Raw genomic sequence first — 20,131 nt, 5'->3', positions numbered from 1 at the left:
GCCATCACGTTGTCAAGCCACATCGATCTGAGTGTGTGTATGAGGGGAGAACAGCCTTTTTTTTTTTTTTTTTTATATATATAATGCTGAATGAAAGGCTATTTGACTGCTGCTTTATTCCGCACGCCGGCTGGCATTTGAAATTAATAGACGCCTCTAATAACTATGCAGATTGACACAGTGAGCTCGCACAATAGCGACGCCATTTCCCGCTCTCAATTTCATCTCTTTGATGGTGACGGCCGCTGCGATTCGCTGGCCTTTGCGAGAGGACCGCTGCCAATAAATAAATAAATAGATAGATAAATAAATAAACGTTATATGTGCACTCACGTGTGTGACATGCGATGATGGCAAAACAACAGATTTCAAGGTGAAGTATTTTTCACACACACACGCTCACACAAAAAAAAAAAAAAAAAAAAAACATGTGAAAACGGGACTCGCCTCCTCCCTAGTCGTGACAGCGGTGAACTTGTCACCTCCGTCTGCGTTCGGCGCCGCTTTGGCGCTACTTAGCGTTTTGAGTCTCTGGGGACGCGACAGCTGTTCGCCGACAACCCCAAAAGCGACGTCGCGTGAGAGAGAAACGGGGCGACTTAAATTGACGGCGATACAGAATTGTTTTCACCCACGGTAATACGGTGTCATGTATTGGATGTTATCAGTGGTAATATTGCTTCAAGTACTGCACACAACTCGGAAATGTTACGTTAGAATCGTGAAGGATCCATGTTAGTCCAATTAGCATCGGATAAAACCATGACACTGGTTTGATCAGCAGTCGCTATGGCAACAATAAATTTGTCATTTTCAAATAAAAATAATTTGAAAAAAAGGCATGACAGTAATAACACATTTACTACACTGCCATTTGTTTTATAACAGTTTAATAAGGGGACAGTTTCTTGAATAGATAATCCTAAAAAATGTTTTTGAAATGCAAAAAATTTAAAGTCATGCAACTAATTTGTTGCTTAAAAACGGTGGCGCAGCTGGTAAAGCATTGGCCTCACAGTTATGAGGACCCGGGTTCGATCCCGGCCCCGCCTGTGTGGAGTTTGCATGTTCTCCCCGTGCCTGCGTGGGTTTTTCTCCGGGCACTCCGGTTTCTTCCCACATCCCAAAAATTAATTGGACACTCTAAATTGCCCGTAGGTGTGATTGTGAGTGCGGCTGTTTGTCTCTATGTGCCCTGCGACTGGCTGTACCCTCCCTCTTGCCTGTTGATAGCTGGGATAGGCTCCAGCACTCCCCGTGACCCTTGTGAGGATAAGCGGCAAAAGAAAATGGATGGTATTTACTTATGGTGAATGTATTTCCCCCAGTGAAATGAATTAAAATGCCATTAATCCATTTGAGTCCCCTAAAAAATGTAATCACGATTGTACAAAACAATAAGTGAATAATGAAATAAATTCCTGATAGGAAAATAACATTACTGCACTTAAAAGTTGTATTTGTGTGTCGTGTCTGTGCATTAAAGACTGAAAGCCAATCAGTGACTGCGGCTATCCTTCCCCACACATTGAGTACCGTAACCTCAATTGCGCCAATTGTTTTCACCGCACTGGAGCGGCAGCGTATCTGAATTGCTTGTCATTAAAATTTCAGATTGCATCCTAAAAAAAGCAAAACAAAATAGACCAAGTGATGGCTGGCTACTAGAAGAAAAAAAAATGGAAGATGGGGCACTCAAAAAAAAAAAAAAAAAATCAAAGTATGACTGCATATTTTGCATACACTATGTTGCTGTAAGAAGGCTGTCTGAGAGGGCAGCCATGTCTGGTGCAAGTAACTTTATACCCCGCATAGTGCTGGGTCAATGGCCGGTTCAAATTTGGTTTCCATGGTGACGACAGCCCAGAGTGTGCACCAAAAGCAAGGAGCTTTTGACATTAAAAGTGTCAACTCATTGAGGCATCAATCAAAAATACTGATTTGGCTTTGACGTTTCCCGACAATGTGGAAGTTGTTGCTTGAAAGTGGCTGTGGATCATCACCCGGCCGAGCTCCTGGTCATCGGTGGGGGGGGGGGGGGGAATAGCATAGTGCAGGGGTCTCAAACTCAATTTGCTTTGGGGCCGCTAGAGGCAGAGTCTGGTTGAGGTTGGGCCGTAGCCTCACCGCACATGGACTTGTGCAAAATTTCAGTTAGATTTTTTATTTTTTTTTTAAATCCTAAATCTTCTCAACTGTCTTTTGTAATTTTTTTTAACACAAAATAGCTGATGAAGGACAGATGTGTAAAACCCACTTGAAAAAAAACGACAAGGCTGCTGCAACTTGCTCTGTATTGTTGACCCCAAGTATTTGAAGTTCTCCACCCTCGCCATCTCTTCTCCCTGTAGCTTCACTCCTCCTCCTCCTCCCTTCACATTCGTTTTGTTTTACTTCGGCTAATCTTCATTCGTCTCCTTTCCAGTGCGTCCCTCCATCTATCTAATTGTTCCTCCGACTGTTCCCTGCAGATCACAATATCATCTCCGACCATCATAGTCCAAGGGGATTCCAGTCTAACCTCATCTGTCAGCCTATCCATTACTGTCACAAACAGGAAGGGGCTCAGCGCGGATCCCTGATGCACTCCCACCTCCACCTTAAATTCTTCTAAAACACCAGCGGCACATCTCACCGCTGTTCTGCTGGCCTCATACATGTCCTGTACTATTCTAACATATTTCTCTGCCACACCGGACTTGCGCATGCAGTACCACAGTTCCTCTCCTGGTACTCTGTCATAGGCTTTCTCTAGATCCACTAAGACACAGTGTTGCTCGTTCTGACCTTCTCTGTACTTTTTAATTAGCATCCTCAAGGCAAATAATGCATCTGTGGTACTCTTCCAAGGCATGAAACCATACTGTTCCTCGCAGATCCTTACTTCTGTCCTGAGTCTAGCCTCCACTACTCTTTCCCATAACTTCATCGTGTGGCTCATCATCATTATTCCTCTGTCACGACCTATCGGTACGGAGGAGGACCCAAATCCAGGACTCCGGAGACGCAGAGGCAGTTTAGGAAAAGTGTTTATTCGTTCCAGAGTCGGGGATCAGGCAGACAATCAAGTGGAGCAGCGGTAGTTAAGACGTCGGGCGTAGAGAGCAGGTCCGCAGGCAAACAAGGGTCGGTACACGGGAGATCGATCGGATATAGCAGGAGTATCAAAGACGTCAAGCTTACGGGGTCGGTCGGAGGACAGGCGGAGGTCGGTACACCAGGGTTCACGATCAAGAATACGGGAGTGCAGGAACGGGGCATGAGTGGCGCCGATCTGGCGAAGACCAGTCGTCCCCTGGGTCCAATAAATAGCGAGGTGACTCAGCGAGGATGAGACGCAGGTGTGTTGGGACCCGCCCAGCCAGGGCTAGACCGGCAGGACCATGACAGTTTCCACACTTCTGAACAATGCCTTTGTTCTTAAAAAAAATGGGAACTAGTACACTTTTCCTTCATTCTTCTGAAATCTTCTCTCCCGCAAGTATTCTATTGAATAAGTTGGTCAAAAACTCCACAGCCACCTCTCCAAATTTCTTCCATAAGAGGCAAATTAACTCACATTTTCCTCTCTGCTATTTTTTAAAGCTGTTGGCATGTTTGGTTGGAAAGAGTTCTATCCATTTTGAAAAAGCATCTATAATGACCAAACACTTTTTTTTTTCTTTTGCGTCCTCGTTACACGGAATTTAACTGTGACCTATACAGACGAGTCCGCCCTCGTTACGCGGAATTTAACTGTACTTCCCACACGTTACTGTCACGACCCATCGGTACGGAGGGAGGTCCCAAATGCAGGACTCCGGAGACGCAAAGGTAGTTCGGGAAAAGTGTTTATTCGTTCCAAGGTCGGGGATCAGGCTGAGGTCGGTACACCAGGGTTGACGATCAAGAGTACGGGAGAGCAGGGATGGGGCATGAGTTGCGACGATCTGGCCAAGACCAGTCGTCCCCTGGGTCCTATAAATACACAGGTTACTCAACGAGGATGAGGCGCAGGCGTGTGCCTCCTAATCAGCGCTGGTGCGCTGGGACCCGCCCAGCCAGGGCTGGACCGGCAGGAAGATGAGAGTTACTTTCGTGTAGACTGCGACACACCTTCGCGCCGATTTCCCGTCGACAATCACTCCTTTTATACCTCGTAAGAAAATTGTTCTCACCAAGACGTCTTCTTGTCTGTTGGATTTCCGTCGACCCTCAGATCCCAGTTAGAGAGTTCGAGGACCAGTCCCTTAACGGGGTCTGTGTTGCCGTGGCCGCGGTTTTCCTGGAAATCGACTTTGAAGCTGGGATCCTCAGGTATCTTGGAGCCCGGCTCGAAGACCGAGAAAATGTTCGAAAAAATAAAAAAATAAACGAAAAAGAAGTCGTCTTTCAGTGCGAGACCGGCCAGTTACGGTCTCCGAACACGTTCTCAACCAGCCTCTCACGTACTCTTTTTTTTTTTTTTTTTTTTATTAGAAAACACACGAGGTCAAAAAGGATGGGTGACCTGATGAAATGAACAACGGTACAGTTTTTGGTGATGATGTGGCACATTCTTTGGTTATGATGGCGTTGTCCTTGGAAGGTACTCTTGCGTCTGTGAGTAGGAGCTCGTCCTGCCAACAAAACTCTTCGACGCAAGGGTGATACTTTGGCTTTGTTGCAAGTCCATAATGAATATATTAACGATAACTCTAACAACTAACATTAAACTTTGATATTAAGGTGGGGGGCCGGCAGTTTGAGACCCCCGGTGTATAGCATTATTATTTTGTAAATTAGCGCACAAATACAAGCGCGCTCCTTATGTCCGGGCTCGGTCCGTATACTCCAACAATAGTTGCATGAGGGAATCACTGAATTGAAAACGCTTGGATGGATGTGCCCTATAAATATTAGATATTCAGTCTTTTGCTATAAACTTCGGCGCGGACAAGTTAGCCACTTAGCATGCGGGAGTTTATCGAGCGCATCACAACCAGATCTGGAGAAGAGAATTAAAGAGGCGCTCGTTAGAGCAACTTTGAAGCATCTTATTAAATCCCGACATCAGAGACTCTAATCCTGCGCGCACACACACACACACACACACACACACATACATGCCGTGTTACTCAAATACATAAAAAAAAAAAAAAAGTTTGTTCATGCACACAACTTAGTGCCGCTCTGATCGCGATAAGCGGTGTTAAATGCGGCCCGCTGGGACCGTGCCACTCGGGACAGATGATGAGGCCAGGTGTTAATTAACGCGTAGCGCCGGTTCCCCCTTTTTTGTCTGCAGTCGCAGACCTCGATTCGGATTCACGGGGGCAGCGGCTTATTTGACTTCAAAGGCGCAGACTTGGAAGCGGTGGCGTCCTCAAAGAGACTGCCTCGGCGAGGGCTATGTTTGCGTTTAAAAAAAAAAAAAAAAGAAAAACGGGGGGGGGGGGTGGCTTAGCGCTTGATGTACGGCAAATGGAAAACATGAATATGCCGCAAGACATCTGCATGTTTTTTGGTTGTTGGTTTTTTTTTTTTTTTTTTGATCAAATGTCGGCGCCGATAGCGGGTTACGGACGTCACCTCTGCTCCCGCCACTTGATGCTTGTGTTTACAAAAGTGAGGCCAAAAACTTTATTCGACGTTAAGTTGGCTTTGCGCTGGCGCAACTTTATTTTGAAGATACTTTCTTTGATGTATAGGGTGGACAACATCAAAGCTGGCATCTTTTATGTAATTTTGAAATCCGATACACAAGCTGCAAGCGCAGCATACCCCAAAAAAAAAAATGTTGTATGTTATTATTATTATTATTACTGGACCTATTTGGTTTCCACTCTAAATTGCCCCGAGGTGTGATTGTGAGTGGGACTGTTGTCTGTCTCTATGTGCCCTGCGATTGGCCGGCAACTAGTTCAGGGTGTACCCCGCCTCCTGCCTGTTGACAGCTGGGATAGGCTCTAGCACTCCCTGCGACCCTCGTGAGGATGAGCGGTGAAGAAAATGTATGGATGGATATATACACACACATTGTACTTCATATCTGTGTTCCATATACTCTAACTTCTGGTACTTGCGACCTCCTATTCTAGCCCAGAGCAATTTAGATTATATTCCACAATCTTATTACATTCATAGACATCGGATGTACTCTAGAAGTATCCACGCTTGTATGCGATCCTGAAACCTGCCATATGACATAATGGTCACTCACATCTCCACTTAAGCTGCAAGGCTCCCAATATCTTGACACCAATTCCCGCCGGATGGTTTATACAGCACCTAAAAGGATCAGCGGGGCCGGCCGGGATCTTGCCACACGCCCGTCCTCTAAAATCCTGATCCGTGTGGATGTCATCCATTTTGGAATCATCCCGACTTACGAAGGCGCATTTTTGGAGTGCGACGGGGTAAATGTCGCTCGCCTTTGCGACTGATTGGGAGTTTATTGAGGACGCCGACGGCCACCTTGCGATTTCATCAAGTGCCGCGTTATCCGCTCGTCATTTCTGTCTGGGGATCGATTCCCGCGACGAGAGGTATGAGAGCGAGCGAGAGGAACGCCATTTGTCAAAGTCCTCGCGGTGCGCGCGACTGGCAGCGGAAGTGTGGCGGAGGTGCGGGTGCAGGTGTCATGCGGCAGGTCGGAAGGTGTTAGGCCGAGTGGGACGACGGCCTGATTAATCCAGCAACACCTTTGCTTTCACGTCCAATGGGAGATTTTTTTTTTTTTTTTTTTTGCCGCCCCTCACAGTCCCGAAAGTTCTGGAAAATTTTTTTGCCTCAATATAAAGACTCTCCTGTCGTTTTGACAGCGCGCTGGCTGGAGCTCGAAGGCTGCCGTTTCCGATGACAGGCAAAACCCAAAAACACTTAACCCTCACAAAATCTCAAAATATAATAATTAATCATTAAAAGTCAAGTGTCATCCCTATAAACATTCTAGAATAGATATTAGAATGAAAAATACATATACAGTAGTATTATTCATTTCAATGTCTATACGGAAAAGTATGTTTCGGGCCATATTTAGATTATATGCGGATCACAGCCAAACCACCTCCCCGCCAGATCCACCCCCGCGCGGCGGTGATAAACGCCGCCCGCGAGCGACAGCGACGCCGCGGCCAAACCGTCTCCCTGTCCGATCCACTTTCGTGGCAGAGATCAGCCAACGCGGTCCGGCGGCCGGCTCGGCCTTGTCGACAAGACCGGGAAGGCTGTGCCGGCTGGCTCGGCTCAACAAGGCCTGCGGAGGCCGTCCTTCGGCGGCTGCTGCACGGAAGCCTTTCGATCCGCACATCGACACATTTAGCACCCCTGACTTACAAATGACGCCACCCCCCAACTATTTTTTTTTTAGTAGCTGTATACACACACCTACCTGTCATTTGGAACCCACAAAGCTCTCATCCTTTGCACCCGTGCAATCCATTTTTCACGACGAACCTGGTCTCTTGGAAACTTATGAAGGGTAAATCCATCCTCCCGAGTGTTCGAGCAATGTCCAGCAATGCAACGAGCCGGCATTTTAGCTAACACGAAGGAACAGCGAGCTACCTTCCCGCAGGTAAAACTAATACAAAACAAACAAGTCCGCTTGGCGGCGCTACTACCCCGTACCTCACTTCCTGCTTCTTCTCGAAAACAAATCCCTCGAGAGGATTTTCATGGCGGGAGTTACAAAAATCCATATACGTCAAAATCATCTTTCGTGGTGAAAAAACGGATGGGTCCATACCGGCTGCACGTTTTTCATTGATAACATACTAAAAATCATGCATTTCATGACAGTGACACTTTAAGGCTTATTTTTTTCCAATAATTCAGAATGACCTTACGAGGACTTACAAATCCAATTCAAAAAGGTTTCCCACCACTGATGTGCTTCCCAACAACACCGGAATTTGAAACGGTTTTCCCATAAGAAAGAATGAAAAGGAATCTGGTCCAGAACCAAAACTGGAATCATCATTTTTTTAGTTATACACACATAAAAACAAGGACAAGTACCACAAATGGGAAAACACAATACGTTTGACATGACTCCAGACTATCTTTTGACTTTTTAACTGCCTGCTCTTTGTCTTTTGATGACATAGGTTCACCCTAACCCTATGAGAAAGGTAAAAAAAAAAAAACAAAAACTCATTACAGAGCTCCAAACAAAATAATACGTATTGAGTGCTGTAGATTAATTTCGCTGAGGAATGGCATGATGTTTTTTTGGGGGTTTTTTTCGCCCCTGAATGGAGTGGCAATCAATCAACTCCAGCCCTTAATAATTTGCTAAATGTTTCTCTGTGAACTGAAAATTGGAAGATACATTTTAAACTAAAAATCACGCTAAAATGATTACTTTAATCCCCCTGCCATGTTGCCCGTCAAACTGACTTATATCAGGGAAAATTGACTTGTCGATGCGAATTTAGCACTAAGATAAACTCATCAAAAAAAAGATATGTGCAGTGAATCTATGATGTACGCTCGATTTACCTCTTGATTTGGGGGGAAAATGAAGTATTCCATCATATCTTTTGTCTGTTGATGTATATTTATTAATTATATTCATCAAATATGATTCATGTGACAATGGCGCAGATCTTTTACAGCTCAAAGCAGCTGTAGAATCCATCCATCCATTTTCTTTTGCCGCTTATCCTCACTATGGTCCCGGGGAGTGCTGTAGCCTATCCCAGCTGTTAACGGGCAGGAGGCGGGGTACACCCTGAACTGGTCGCCAGCCAATCGCAGGGCACATCGAGACAAACAGCTGCACTCACAATCATAATCACACCTCGGGGCAATTTAGAGTGTCCAATTAGCGTTGCATGTTTTTGGGATTGTGGGAGGAAACCAGAGTTCCCGGAGGAAACCCACACAGGCACGGGGAGAAGATGCAAACTCTACACAGGCGGGGTCGGGATTGAACCCGGTTCGTCAGAACTAAATAAATATTTGGACAGAGAGAGAATCTTCAAGAGTTGGGCTCTGCATGTCACCATATTGGATTTGAAATGAAACTACAACAGAATTCCAGCCCAGACTTGAATTTTTAATTCAACGGGTTGAACAAAAAGATATAATGAAACGTAGAAATTGCAGTTATTTATAATCTAAACGCTCCTCATTTGAGGGGCTCAAAGTAATAGGACAAAAACGGAACCCGGAGTCAAACGTTACTTTTCAAAATTTCATTGACAATCCTTTTCAGGCAGTGACTGTCTGAAGTCCAGAACCAGTGAACTGGAGTTCCCTCGCCGGGCCTTTACTGAAGTTCTCATCAATTGTTGCTTGTTTCTGGGTCTGCCTTAGGTTTAGTCTTGAGCCAGTGAAAAGCCATGCTCAATTGGGTTGAAGGTTATGTGACTGACTTCGGCCATTGCCGAATATTCAACTCTTGGGTTGGTTTTGCAGTACGTTTTGGGTCCTTGTACTGTGAAGCACCGTCCTATCGACTTTGCTGCATTTGGCCGAACTTGATTCTATCCTTTGTCACATCATCAACAAATGGAAGTGACCAAGTTCCAATGGAGACCGTGCGTGACCATGCAACCACACGGTCTCGGCCTCCACCATGTTTTACCGAAGATGCAGTGTGCTTCGGATCGTGAGCTGTTCCAATTTTTTCTCCAAACTTTTCTCTTCCCATCATTCCGGTACAGGTTGATTGTCTCATCTGTCCAAAGAATGCTGTTCCAGAACTGGGCTGGCTTCTTCAGATCTTTTTTTTTTTTTTTTTTTTTTGGGGGGGGGTAAATAATTTCTGTCCTTTCTACTTTTAATGGTTTGCGCCTTGCTGTAAATCCATTGTATTTCCCGATAAACGTACTTCCTGGAGAGTGTTTTTCACTTGTGTGGATGTTGCGAAGGGCTTTTTCTTCACCATGGGAAGGATTCTGCGATCGTTCACCACTTGTCGTCTTCTGTGGACCTCTGTGCCTTTTTGAGTTTCCAAGATCACAGTGCACTCCCCCCGCCAAGAATGTATCAAACTGTTCATTTGACCACTCCTAACGTTTGTGCTCTCTTTGATGGATTTCTTCTTCTTCTTTAGCCTCAGGATGATCTGTTTCGCCTCCATTGACCGGATGTGTTTAAAGCAACAGCTTCCAAACCAGAGCGCTAAACCTGGAACCCTAACCCTAACCTCGACTCCAGACCTTTTAACTGCTTAATTAATGACAGGTTAAAGGATGAAGAGCCCATGGAGGGCCCCCCCCCCCCCCACACACACACACACACACACACCACACACACACACACATTTTTTTGTTGTTGCCTGCTGAGTCAATTGTCCAATTAATTCTGGTCCTTTGAAAAATAAGTTGTTATGCATAAAATTGCTGTAATTCCTAAACCCTTGCCCCAATTTAAATGTGGATGCTCTCAAATTACATCTGAGAGTCAGTACTTTAAACACATATTTATTTTATAATTGCATCCCAAATATGTTTTCATAAACAGCTAAAATAAAACGTGCCACTGTCCAAATATTTTAGGCCCAACCGTATTCTCCGGTACACACTGTAACCATCATCATCATCATCCTCATGAAGAGATACAATATATATGAAAGCAGCTGCTGGGCATTAATAATATCTGATAATATGTACCGGTACATGTATGAATAACAAAAAAAGAACAGGTTTCCTGAGGCGCACCGCTTTTCTTCACCTGCCTTATTAGGACTATTGTAATATGAGTGTAAATTTGCTTTTATCATTCCCATTCGCGCTGCGCAGTTCGTTTATTTTAAGCACACAAAGCCTTTCATTACCATAATTACTTTTCATTTCATATTTGATTTTTTTTTTAAACTGATTGGCCAGCAGCCAATTAGATCAGCTCACTAATTCCACACCCACTGACATTTTGCACAATCCCGTCCCCTCGCTAACGATCGCACCGTCATCGCAAAGACCTTCATTGTTGTAAATCATGAGAGTGCGGCTAGTCGATGCTAATAGCGTCTCATACAACGTAGACTTTTGAACTGCGAATATTTTAATCTCAATGGCATTAGATCGGATGGAAATACATTTGGATGATGATCGCAATGACGATGATGAGATTTGCTATGTATCTTGGTTCTTGCAGGTTACAGTTCAGTTTACATTTTAACAACTGATTATTATTGAATAAGTAATATACCCTAATCCCCAGCCTACATAAGGCACTTGGATATAAGCCTCGGTACACAGAAAGAGTTAACGCTAGGTAGCTTATAACCAGCTGCGCTAACGCTAGCTCCGCGTGTGAAAAAAAAGTCACGACTTGTAGGCCGGAAATTATGGTAATAGCTTCAATCTTTTCTCGTTAGGTTATAAATTCATGTTCAGTAACTGAAGAACACTCACGACACCATAACTGCAGGTGTAGCTCCCCCTCAGCTCAATCAACAAGCAAAATGATCACTTCATTTGTCTCCTTTATCGTCATCTTATTTTCTCCATTTTCTTCTTTTTCATTGTCTTCTTCAATATCGTCTTCCTCATGGTCTCCATCACAACCTTCATCTTCCTTGAGGCCTTTGACTTCAAATTTTTTGTCCATTTTTTCATGGCTGCCCTTTGACTTCTTCATCTTACTCAACCTCTTCATCGTTACGTAATATTTTCTTCATGCTGTCTTCTTCATGTCACCGTCTTGGTTTTTGTCTTTGTGGTCTCTATTTGCCCTGCGAGTGACCGGCAAGTTAGCTGGGATTGCCTCCAGCACTCCCGTGACCCTTGTGAGGATAAGCGGCTAAGATATTGGACGGATGGATGTTTTTCTTTCTTATTTCATTATTTTCTCATCAACTTCTTCATCCCGCACACTAAACACAGTAATAACGATAATTAAATGATAAAATGCTATTATTAAGCAGCCGGCACGGTGGATCAGCTTATAAAGCGTTGGTCTCACAGTTCAGAGGACCAGGGTTCGATCCCGGCCCCGCCTGTGCGGAGTTTGCACGTTCTCCCAGTGTCTGCGTGGGTTTTCTACGGGCACTCCGGTTTCCTCCCACATCCCAAAAAACATGCAACGCTTGTTGGACACTCTAAATTGCCCGTAGGTGTGATTGTGAGTGCGATTGGTCATTTGTCTTAATGTGCCCTGTGATTGGCTGGCAAACAAGTCCAGGGTGTACCCTGCCTCCTGCACGTTGAGAGCTGGGATAGGCTCCAGCACTCCCCGCGATCCTTGTGAGGATAAGCGGCAAAGAAAATGGATGGGTATTATTAGGCAGCTGATTTTTTTTTTGTTGTTGTATTTTGTGTGGAACCCTTTATACCATCACTCAATTAGTTTGACAGCACTATGTTTCGCGTTTCGGAAAAGAAATCCATGAAGTAATCCAATCGGATCATGCGATTGCCATAAAACGATCGATGGCAGCTATATTACCTATCAGGCCTCACAATTATCCGAGGATAAGGCGAGGTGATATTTCTCATCTCCGGTGCCGCTGCCCTGACTGCGGGTGAAGGATCAAGCTGAGGGGGCTTATTGTTTTTCAATAGGTGGCACAAAAGCCCCCCCCCCCGAGTCAACAATGACCACAGAGAATATCGATCGGCCAGAAGGCGGTGTTTTCGTTCGTTGTTAAATAAGCACCGCAGGAAATCCGATGGAAGGTTCCGACCTTCTTTTCTGCGTCAGAGCCATCAGAAACAAATCCAGCACGGGTGGGCGTTTTGTAGCCCAGAGTAAATAGTGTCACTTAGTGTTGGATGGGAAAAGTGCCTCTGCTTTATTGAGCATTATTAATGATGGAAGGGACTATTGTGAAAAGAACGAATCCCCTGCTGATACGAAGCGGAGCTTCCTCGAATAGACTGATCGCTTCCCCGAAGGCCCCGAGTCGAGGCAGGCGGTGAGAGGATGATTATGGATTGAATTTATGACCGCCTTCCCCGTTACGACTGCCGGCGCACCGATGCAGATGTGTCCCTTATTTACTTATTTGTGCCTCGCTGTTCGGCGGGGAAATTGCTCGTCGTTAGCCACCAAAGTGTCGGTCTCGGGGAGAGCAGCAAAGGACAAGCAAGAGAAAGACCATAAAAGATCCGAATCGATGGTCTTCATTCACAAAGGTTAGTTGAAACCAGCTAGCTAAAGGTTTTCAACCCACGAGGTAAAATCTGCTCATATAAAACCAGTTGTAACCCAAACAGATGGACTGATGCACAACATCGGCCAGTGGACACCTAAGTAAATCCAAGCCCCTTGTTCACAAAAAGGTTGGGCAACAAATTCTCTGGTTTTGAGTCTTATCAGAACAAGATGAGGAAAAAACACAAACTAAAACCATTAAGAGGACAAACCGATTAACTGAATGAAATGCACAACGCCAGTCACAAAGATCCAAGTCACTTATTTGTGCACAAAAAGCTCGTCAGACTGAGAGAATGGAAGGAAAATGGATGTCAAGAGTTTTTAAAAATAGAACCAGAAAATGGACTGAAATGCACGACGTACCTCAGAATTTTTTTATCAAACTTTTTTGTTCACAAACAGCTAGTCCATAACTGCTTTGGCGGATAGGAGGTAACAGGAAGTACACATAAATAGCACAAAGCACAAATATATGGATTCAAATGCATGTCTTTTCCTCAAAAAAGGTTGGTTCGTATTTACTGTGACTGAAGTTAAAAACTGCACAAACAGATGGAATAAATTACACCGCACACTGAAAACACAAATCAAAGCATTTCGCTCACAAAACGTCGGACAGTAATGGCTCCGGGTGAGAATCCAATCAAGCTGGTGATTTGAACAAAAACAGAGGAGAAACCTGTCCCCCAGTCCCCCACCCAAAAAGGAAAAAGCATCACAATCAAATGTAATCAAATGCATGACACGTGTCGCAGGAGATTTAAATCAAGCTCTGTTGTTTACAAAAGGTTGAACAATACCGGCTACGGCTAAGAGTCCCATCAAGGGAACGCTGACACCAGAAACAAAACCTCCCGAAATGGAAAAAAAAAAAAAAAGCAGTAACAAAAGCAAAATGATTATTCATCAGAGTTCTCCTTTATCGTTACGACATCCTCCATAACAGGTTCTCTGTTTTCTGCCTCTGCGCCGGTGCGTTGGCGTCTCGAGGAGAGAACACTTTAAGCGGCTTCCTTGGAAACCCGGCAGGCGGAAAAAAGGTCTCCTTTTACATTCATCCCGCTCCCGTCTCGGCGGCGTCACCCTTATTAGCCTTCTAATTGGATTACGCCACACGCCTTTGAGTCAGCTCGCCCCGCAATCTCGCTGCTTGCATCGCTTTGTTATTGACTCCCGCTGAAGAGCAAGTGGCTGATAGCGTGGGGTGGCTACAAAAGGAAATAAAAATGAAGTGATCTATATCGGGGGGCAGTGAGTGGGGTCACATACTGAACCTCCTTTGAGGAAGACATAGCGCATCAAATAAAATCCCTCTTCAGTGGAATGGAGGCAGACAAAAGCAGCAAGTGATTGAGATAAAAAGTGAGACGAAAAAATGTGTACAAAAGTCCAGCTCAGGCTAAAAAGTTCACAGTCTCATTTACTCCTCACACTAACTCTCGTCTCTAGCAGCTAGATCAACATAAAATTGACATTTGCTAGACTTCAGCAACTAACGCAAGACCTCACTAAGGCTCATTTGGGACTGGATAACATTAGCCGCTAATTCGAGCCGCTGACTCGCTTGCTGCTAACTGGTTAGGCGCTCGAACTTTAGCAAAATAATAGTGGAAGATTGAAACTTTACACAAGACTTCAGACAGCAAAGTCCACCGCTAAAGTTAGCTGCTACCATTAGCCACTTGATAACTAGATCAAGAAAGAAATGACATTACATAAAACTTCAGGAACTCATGTGAGAGTGGAGTTGAGTTCTCACTGATCAGAAGTCCTCGACACTCCAATTGCCGTAATTCCCGGCCTACAGAGCGCATCTGGTTATAAGCCTCACCCAGTAAAGGAAATACCATTTGGCACACAGCCGCAGCTGTGTAAAAGCCCCAAGTGCCCACATTGAACTCCACATTGAAACACGAGATATTTACAAAGACGGTACACAGAGACGCTAACAGGGCTGCTTAAAAAAAACATACTGGTAAAAATCACAGAGACACGGCAGTAACATGCTAGCGCAGGGCGAACAGGGCCTGACCGGTAAAAGTCACTCCCTAACGCTAACGCTAGCGCTGTCCTAACAGGGCCAGTTAAAAATAAACATACTGGTAAAAATCACTGAGACACGGCAGCAACAGGCTAGCACAGCGCTAACAGGGCCGGTTAAAAAATAAATAAATAAAACATACCGGTAAAATTCCCTTCCTCAGCACATATATTCCACCGGCGTCACTCTTACCTTTTCCTCTCGAGTGCCCCCCTTGCAACCGTTAGGAAAAAATACACAAATTAGCTGCATCACCGCAAAAACTGCAGAGTTGAAAGCGTGTGAAAAAAGTCGCGGCTTATAGGCCGGAAATTACGGTAGTCAGCCACCGTGCCGCGACAATTCTTATTCCACAAACACGATATTAATAAGCACACCGTGTTTAGACGAGTGCCGCCACACAGAATGGAACATTCTTGGGTTTCATTCCCCTTCAAGACATCGCCTGGACAGCTTTTCAAGGCTTTCCTGCCCTTAACGGTCATACACATTTTAAACGTTCTTTGAGCGCCACAAAAGCCTCAACTAAAATTCCTCCCAAAGTTCAAAGTCTCGGGAGACAAAAGCAGTGAGCGGTTCTCTCCAAAAAATAAAAAAGTGGAACGGCGAGTGCTTATCAGTATTCTTTCCAGTGATCCCCCGCCGCCCGTGTCAATCTCGCTTGCCGAAGAGACGGCGAGTGAGCGATAAGCGTCTGGGCGTCACTGAAATGATTGTTCTCACCTTTAGATAATTCCGACGTGTAGGGTGTCAGATGATTGCTGATTATCGAGCCGCTTGACAGTGTATGTGAATCTCATCAGCACTTAACCTCATTGTTCCGGGGGGGGTAATGCCTTCGGGTCTCTCTCGGTCTCTTTCACACAGACTTAAGCACTCGATCCTACTCATAGACAAACACATCGAGAAGCGCCACATACTTTTGCACACACATAGAATGGTGGGGGGGGGGGGGGGGGGGGGGGGTGACTGGGAGGCCCATGAAAAATACATGTGGCCTCAGTGTGTTTTCGAAGAAACAGCTCATTTGGATTCCAGTCCCATCTCGGAGGCTGAAATACCGCACAGGAATATCAATTACAGCGGCAATTTGGTCGTCGGCGGCGGAACCTTCGTACGCGAGGTTCCGCGCTGACATCTTAATGAGCCGCTCTATGTATCCGGTGCTGCGCGATTTATCAAGCTCCCGCGTGGAGCGGAACGCGATGGAAGCGCTTGAGCGAACGCTGGCGGAATGAAGACAACGCTCGGTTTTTAATAGTGAAAAGTGGGAATCCTCGAATGGATGGGTTTTTTTTTTTCCTTTTGATGTTTTTTTTCCCCAAAAATAAAACGGGATCAATAAGATTTTCACTTCACATCCATACGTTCCAACCTGTCATTTCTAAATTCTTGCTTTAAAAAAAAAATGGCTTGATGTCACACATCTGATTATCCCAATGCTGGAATCTGGGAATGCATCATGAAAATAAATAAAGGCCAAATAATAATAATTTCTGTGGTTTTGTATTAAGGTTTGGGTTAAGAGTTAAAGTATGATTTGGGTAGGGTTTGGTCTTTTACATACACAGTTTTTATTGTACAGTGGTACCTTGGTTTTCGTACAAATCAGTTTTCGAATGAAAAATTTGAGATTTTTTTGCTTTGGTTTTTGAACGAAAATCGGTATTGGAACACCCCGACCGGCTGACCCACGAGGATTTCTCGCAACGCACCTCTGGAAAAAAACTGAAAAGTCGTAAACACTCCTCTGCTCGCGGACGTTTCCCAGTACTGTAGTGATTTTTTTTCTTCAAATTGAACAACATTAACCCTCAATCACGGCTCCAAAGAAAAGCGGTGCGTAAAACTGTCGACTTCAAAAAGGGTTTGGATAGCCGAGCACGAAGCTGGTGTGCATGTTTCCGAGCTGTCGAAGAAGTATGGCGTGGCAAAAATCGACGATCAGCACCGTCCGGAAACAAAAGGATGCCCTCAAAGCAAGTGACGTTGCTAAAGGAGCAACCGTGTTGACCGAGCAGAGGCCGCAGATCTTGGAGGAAGTCGAAAAGTTGCTTCTTATTTTTGTAAACGAGCAGCAGTTAGCTGGGGATGGTGTTGGCGAGGAAGGGATTTGCGGCAAAGCTAGAAATCTGTATACAGATTTAAAAAGAGAAAGATCCCGGTCTGGTTCCTGTGGGCTTTGAATTCAAAGCAAGTCGAGGATGGTTCGAAGATTTCCGCAAAAGAAGTGAGATACACTTCGTTGTTCGCCGTGGGGAGGCTGCAAAGCTTTGCATTGCTTTTTTTCTTTTGTTCCATTAACCCCACATCTAGTTGAAAGTACATTTCTTTTTACGTTACATACTTTATGTGAAAATAAAAAACAATTTGTCTGTTTTTCCCCCCTCATTATTGTTGGTTTAAAGTTATTCTGCACTTTTGTTAATAAAAAAAAAAAAGGTTTACAAGGCTCGGGGCTGAGTCGCCACAGATATGGCAATGCACTCCCAGCCTCGCATACTCTACTAGGCTAAAGCATACATTTTAATCAAAAAATAAATATATTTCTTAAATGATTTAATTAAACTATACATGTATTTCTATAATGCAGTTTATTATCAGGAAAAGCTAAAAAAAAAAAAAAAAAATCGCTTAAAAATTTTTTTTTTTAGGCTTGGAACACATTATTTCATTCTCCATTCATTGTAATGGGAAAACATGCTTTGGTTTTCAAATGTTTTGGTTTTAAACCAGCCTTCTGGAACGGATTGTGTTCGAGAACCGAGGCACCGCTGTATTTCCAGGAGAACCCAAACATGGTTAGGGTTAAGACTAAGGGGTTGGATTACAGAGTTAGGGTTACACAAATTTATATGAAGACAGTACAGAAGAGAAATGTGGCTAGTGGTTCGGGTTGAATGAACTGAAATGAATGCACTTTTTTTTATTGTCTAAACAGGAGAACCCTTACATGTGCAACAACGAGTGCGACGCCAGCACCGAGGAGTTGGCTCATCCCCCCGAGCTGATGTTTGACTTCGAGGGCCGCAACCCCACAACCTTCTGGCAGTCCACCTCATGGAAAAAATACCCCAAGCCCCTCCAGGTCAACATCACGCTGTCCTGGAACAAGACCATCGAGCTGACCGACGACATCGTGCTCACGTTTGAGTCGGGTCGACCCGAGCAGATGGTCCTGGAGAAGTCGCTGGACTATGGCCGTACGTGGACGCCCTACCAGTTCTACGCCACCGACTGTTTGGACGGCTTCACCATGGAACCCAAGACGGTCGGCGACCTCACCCAGCGCACCCTGCTGGACATCATCTGCACTGAGGACTACTCGCGGGGCTACGTGTGGAAGAACGACAAGACGGTGCGCTTTGAGATCAAGGACCGCTTCGCCCTGTTTGCCGGGCCTCGCCTGCACAACATGGCCTCCTTGTACGGACAGCTTGATACTACCAAGAACCTGAGGGACTTCTTCACCATCACCGACCTGAGGATTAGGCTACTGAAACCGGCCACTGGAGCCACCATGGTGGATGAAAACAACCTGTCCAGATACTTCTATGCTATCTCTGACATCAAAGTGCAGGGAAGGTAAGTTTTTTTTCCATACATTTCAATGGCGTTGACGTAACCTGAATTTTTTTGGAATGTGTCGTAGTCTATCGCTAATCAATGTTAACTCACTAGTAAAGCATAATTACAGTCCAATAAGGTTCAATTGTCCCATTAGAGGTCGCCACAGTGTGTCATCTCAGATGAACTCATATTTGTTTGGCACAGTTTTTACGCCGGATGCCCTTCCTGAAACAACCTCTCTGCATTTTAGCCAGGGACAGAAGTTTACAGCACCTGGTATTCCCAGGCGGTCTTCCATCCAAGTAATAACCAGGCCCAAACCTGCTTAGCTTCTAAGAACTGATGAGATCGGGCGTTCTCAGGGTAGCATGGCCGTAAGCTTACGAACAAAAGGAAGGAAAACTCAACTCAATTCAACTTTGACCGACTCCCTCCGACCCTGTTGATTGGCGGTTAAAGAGCAACAACCTCGACCTCTCGCCAAGTTCATCGAAAAGCCTACGTGGGTGAAACCTAAGCAGAGGCTGAACTCTTATGGCCTAAAGTATTAATGTTTTGCATATCCAAAAACGAGTGCAAACTTGATCGTTGAGGAAATCAGATGTGGAAGATGTACTTGCATCTGTCAAATGTGCAAAATTGCATTCTGGGATACATATCGACAAATGGTTCCCAAAGTCAACCTGGGCCCGGACCCCCAGTGAGTCATTCAAAAAGACCCCCAACCTCAACTTTTGCTCATAATGTAGTCCTGGACACAGCTATGCCATTCTGGTATAAAGAAATACTCAATTTTAGTGGCTCACGTGCTCTTGTATTTCATTTTTGCACAATAAATTAAAACGTGATTCAACACTGGAAAGGGCAATTCGCACGTCGTGATTGGCTTCCAGACGATTTCGTTTTTTCGTCTTCACATCACGGACCCCCTGGAAAGACGTTTTTCACCCCCTGGGGGTCCGTGGACCCCACTTCGGGAACCACTAACATAGAGCATAGAGCAGGCAATATAAGAGGAGAACTTTGCCACTCGAGAATTTTTGAGATGCCACAAACAAAGATTATCGCGGTAACGTCTACCCAGCATTGCAACTTTGGAACTTCTGAACGATCCAAGTGCTGATTTGGAGTCAGTCCAAAGAAGGACTCATGAAATAACACCTACGACAGAACTGATTTCAATACTGTACTCCATTTTTTGCGTATGAGTTTTTTCAGCGGACTTTAGGCGACTGGTGCGAGCCTCTCCCATCGCACTTCTTTCGTGTAGTTTTAAACGCAACATTACACAGGATGGGCACATACTTTACATCCAATTATCACAAGTTAAATCAAACAAAACGTGGATTTTGTGTGGTTGCTGGTTTCCTCAAATTTATCAGCGCGATTAATACCAGGGCGGCAGGATGGATCATCTGGTAAAGCGTTGGCCTCACAGTTCTGAGGTCC

At 44.9% G+C, this 20,131-nt stretch overlaps 2 protein-coding genes and 1 pseudogene across 5 annotated transcripts in view; 1 reads left to right on the top strand and 2 right to left on the bottom strand.

Moving 5' to 3' along the window:
• The window catches only part of LOC133510397 (collagen alpha-1(XI) chain-like), a 261,978-nt gene that overhangs the window by 187,738 nt on the left and 54,109 nt on the right, over nt 1–20,131 (bottom strand). The window lies entirely within an intron of this gene.
• The window catches only part of LOC133510400 (netrin-G1-like), a 79,645-nt gene that overhangs the window by 22,024 nt on the left and 37,490 nt on the right, over nt 1–20,131 (top strand). For all 4 annotated transcript variants that reach the window (XM_061838256.1, XM_061838258.1, XM_061838257.1 and 1 more), the window contains one exon: nt 18,054–18,697. In XM_061838256.1, coding sequence (XP_061694240.1) covers nt 18,054–18,697 — 644 coding nt within the window. The remainder of the gene's footprint in view (nt 1–18,053; nt 18,698–20,131) is intronic.
• On the bottom strand, nt 18,944–19,062 carry LOC133511583 (5S ribosomal RNA; annotated as a pseudogene).

Source organism: Syngnathoides biaculeatus, chromosome 13 (assembly GCF_019802595.1).
Source record: "Syngnathoides biaculeatus isolate LvHL_M chromosome 13, ASM1980259v1, whole genome shotgun sequence".
NCBI classification, from domain to species: domain Eukaryota; kingdom Metazoa; phylum Chordata; class Actinopteri; order Syngnathiformes; family Syngnathidae; genus Syngnathoides; species Syngnathoides biaculeatus.
This window is presented reverse-complemented; position numbering and strand designations above follow the sequence as displayed.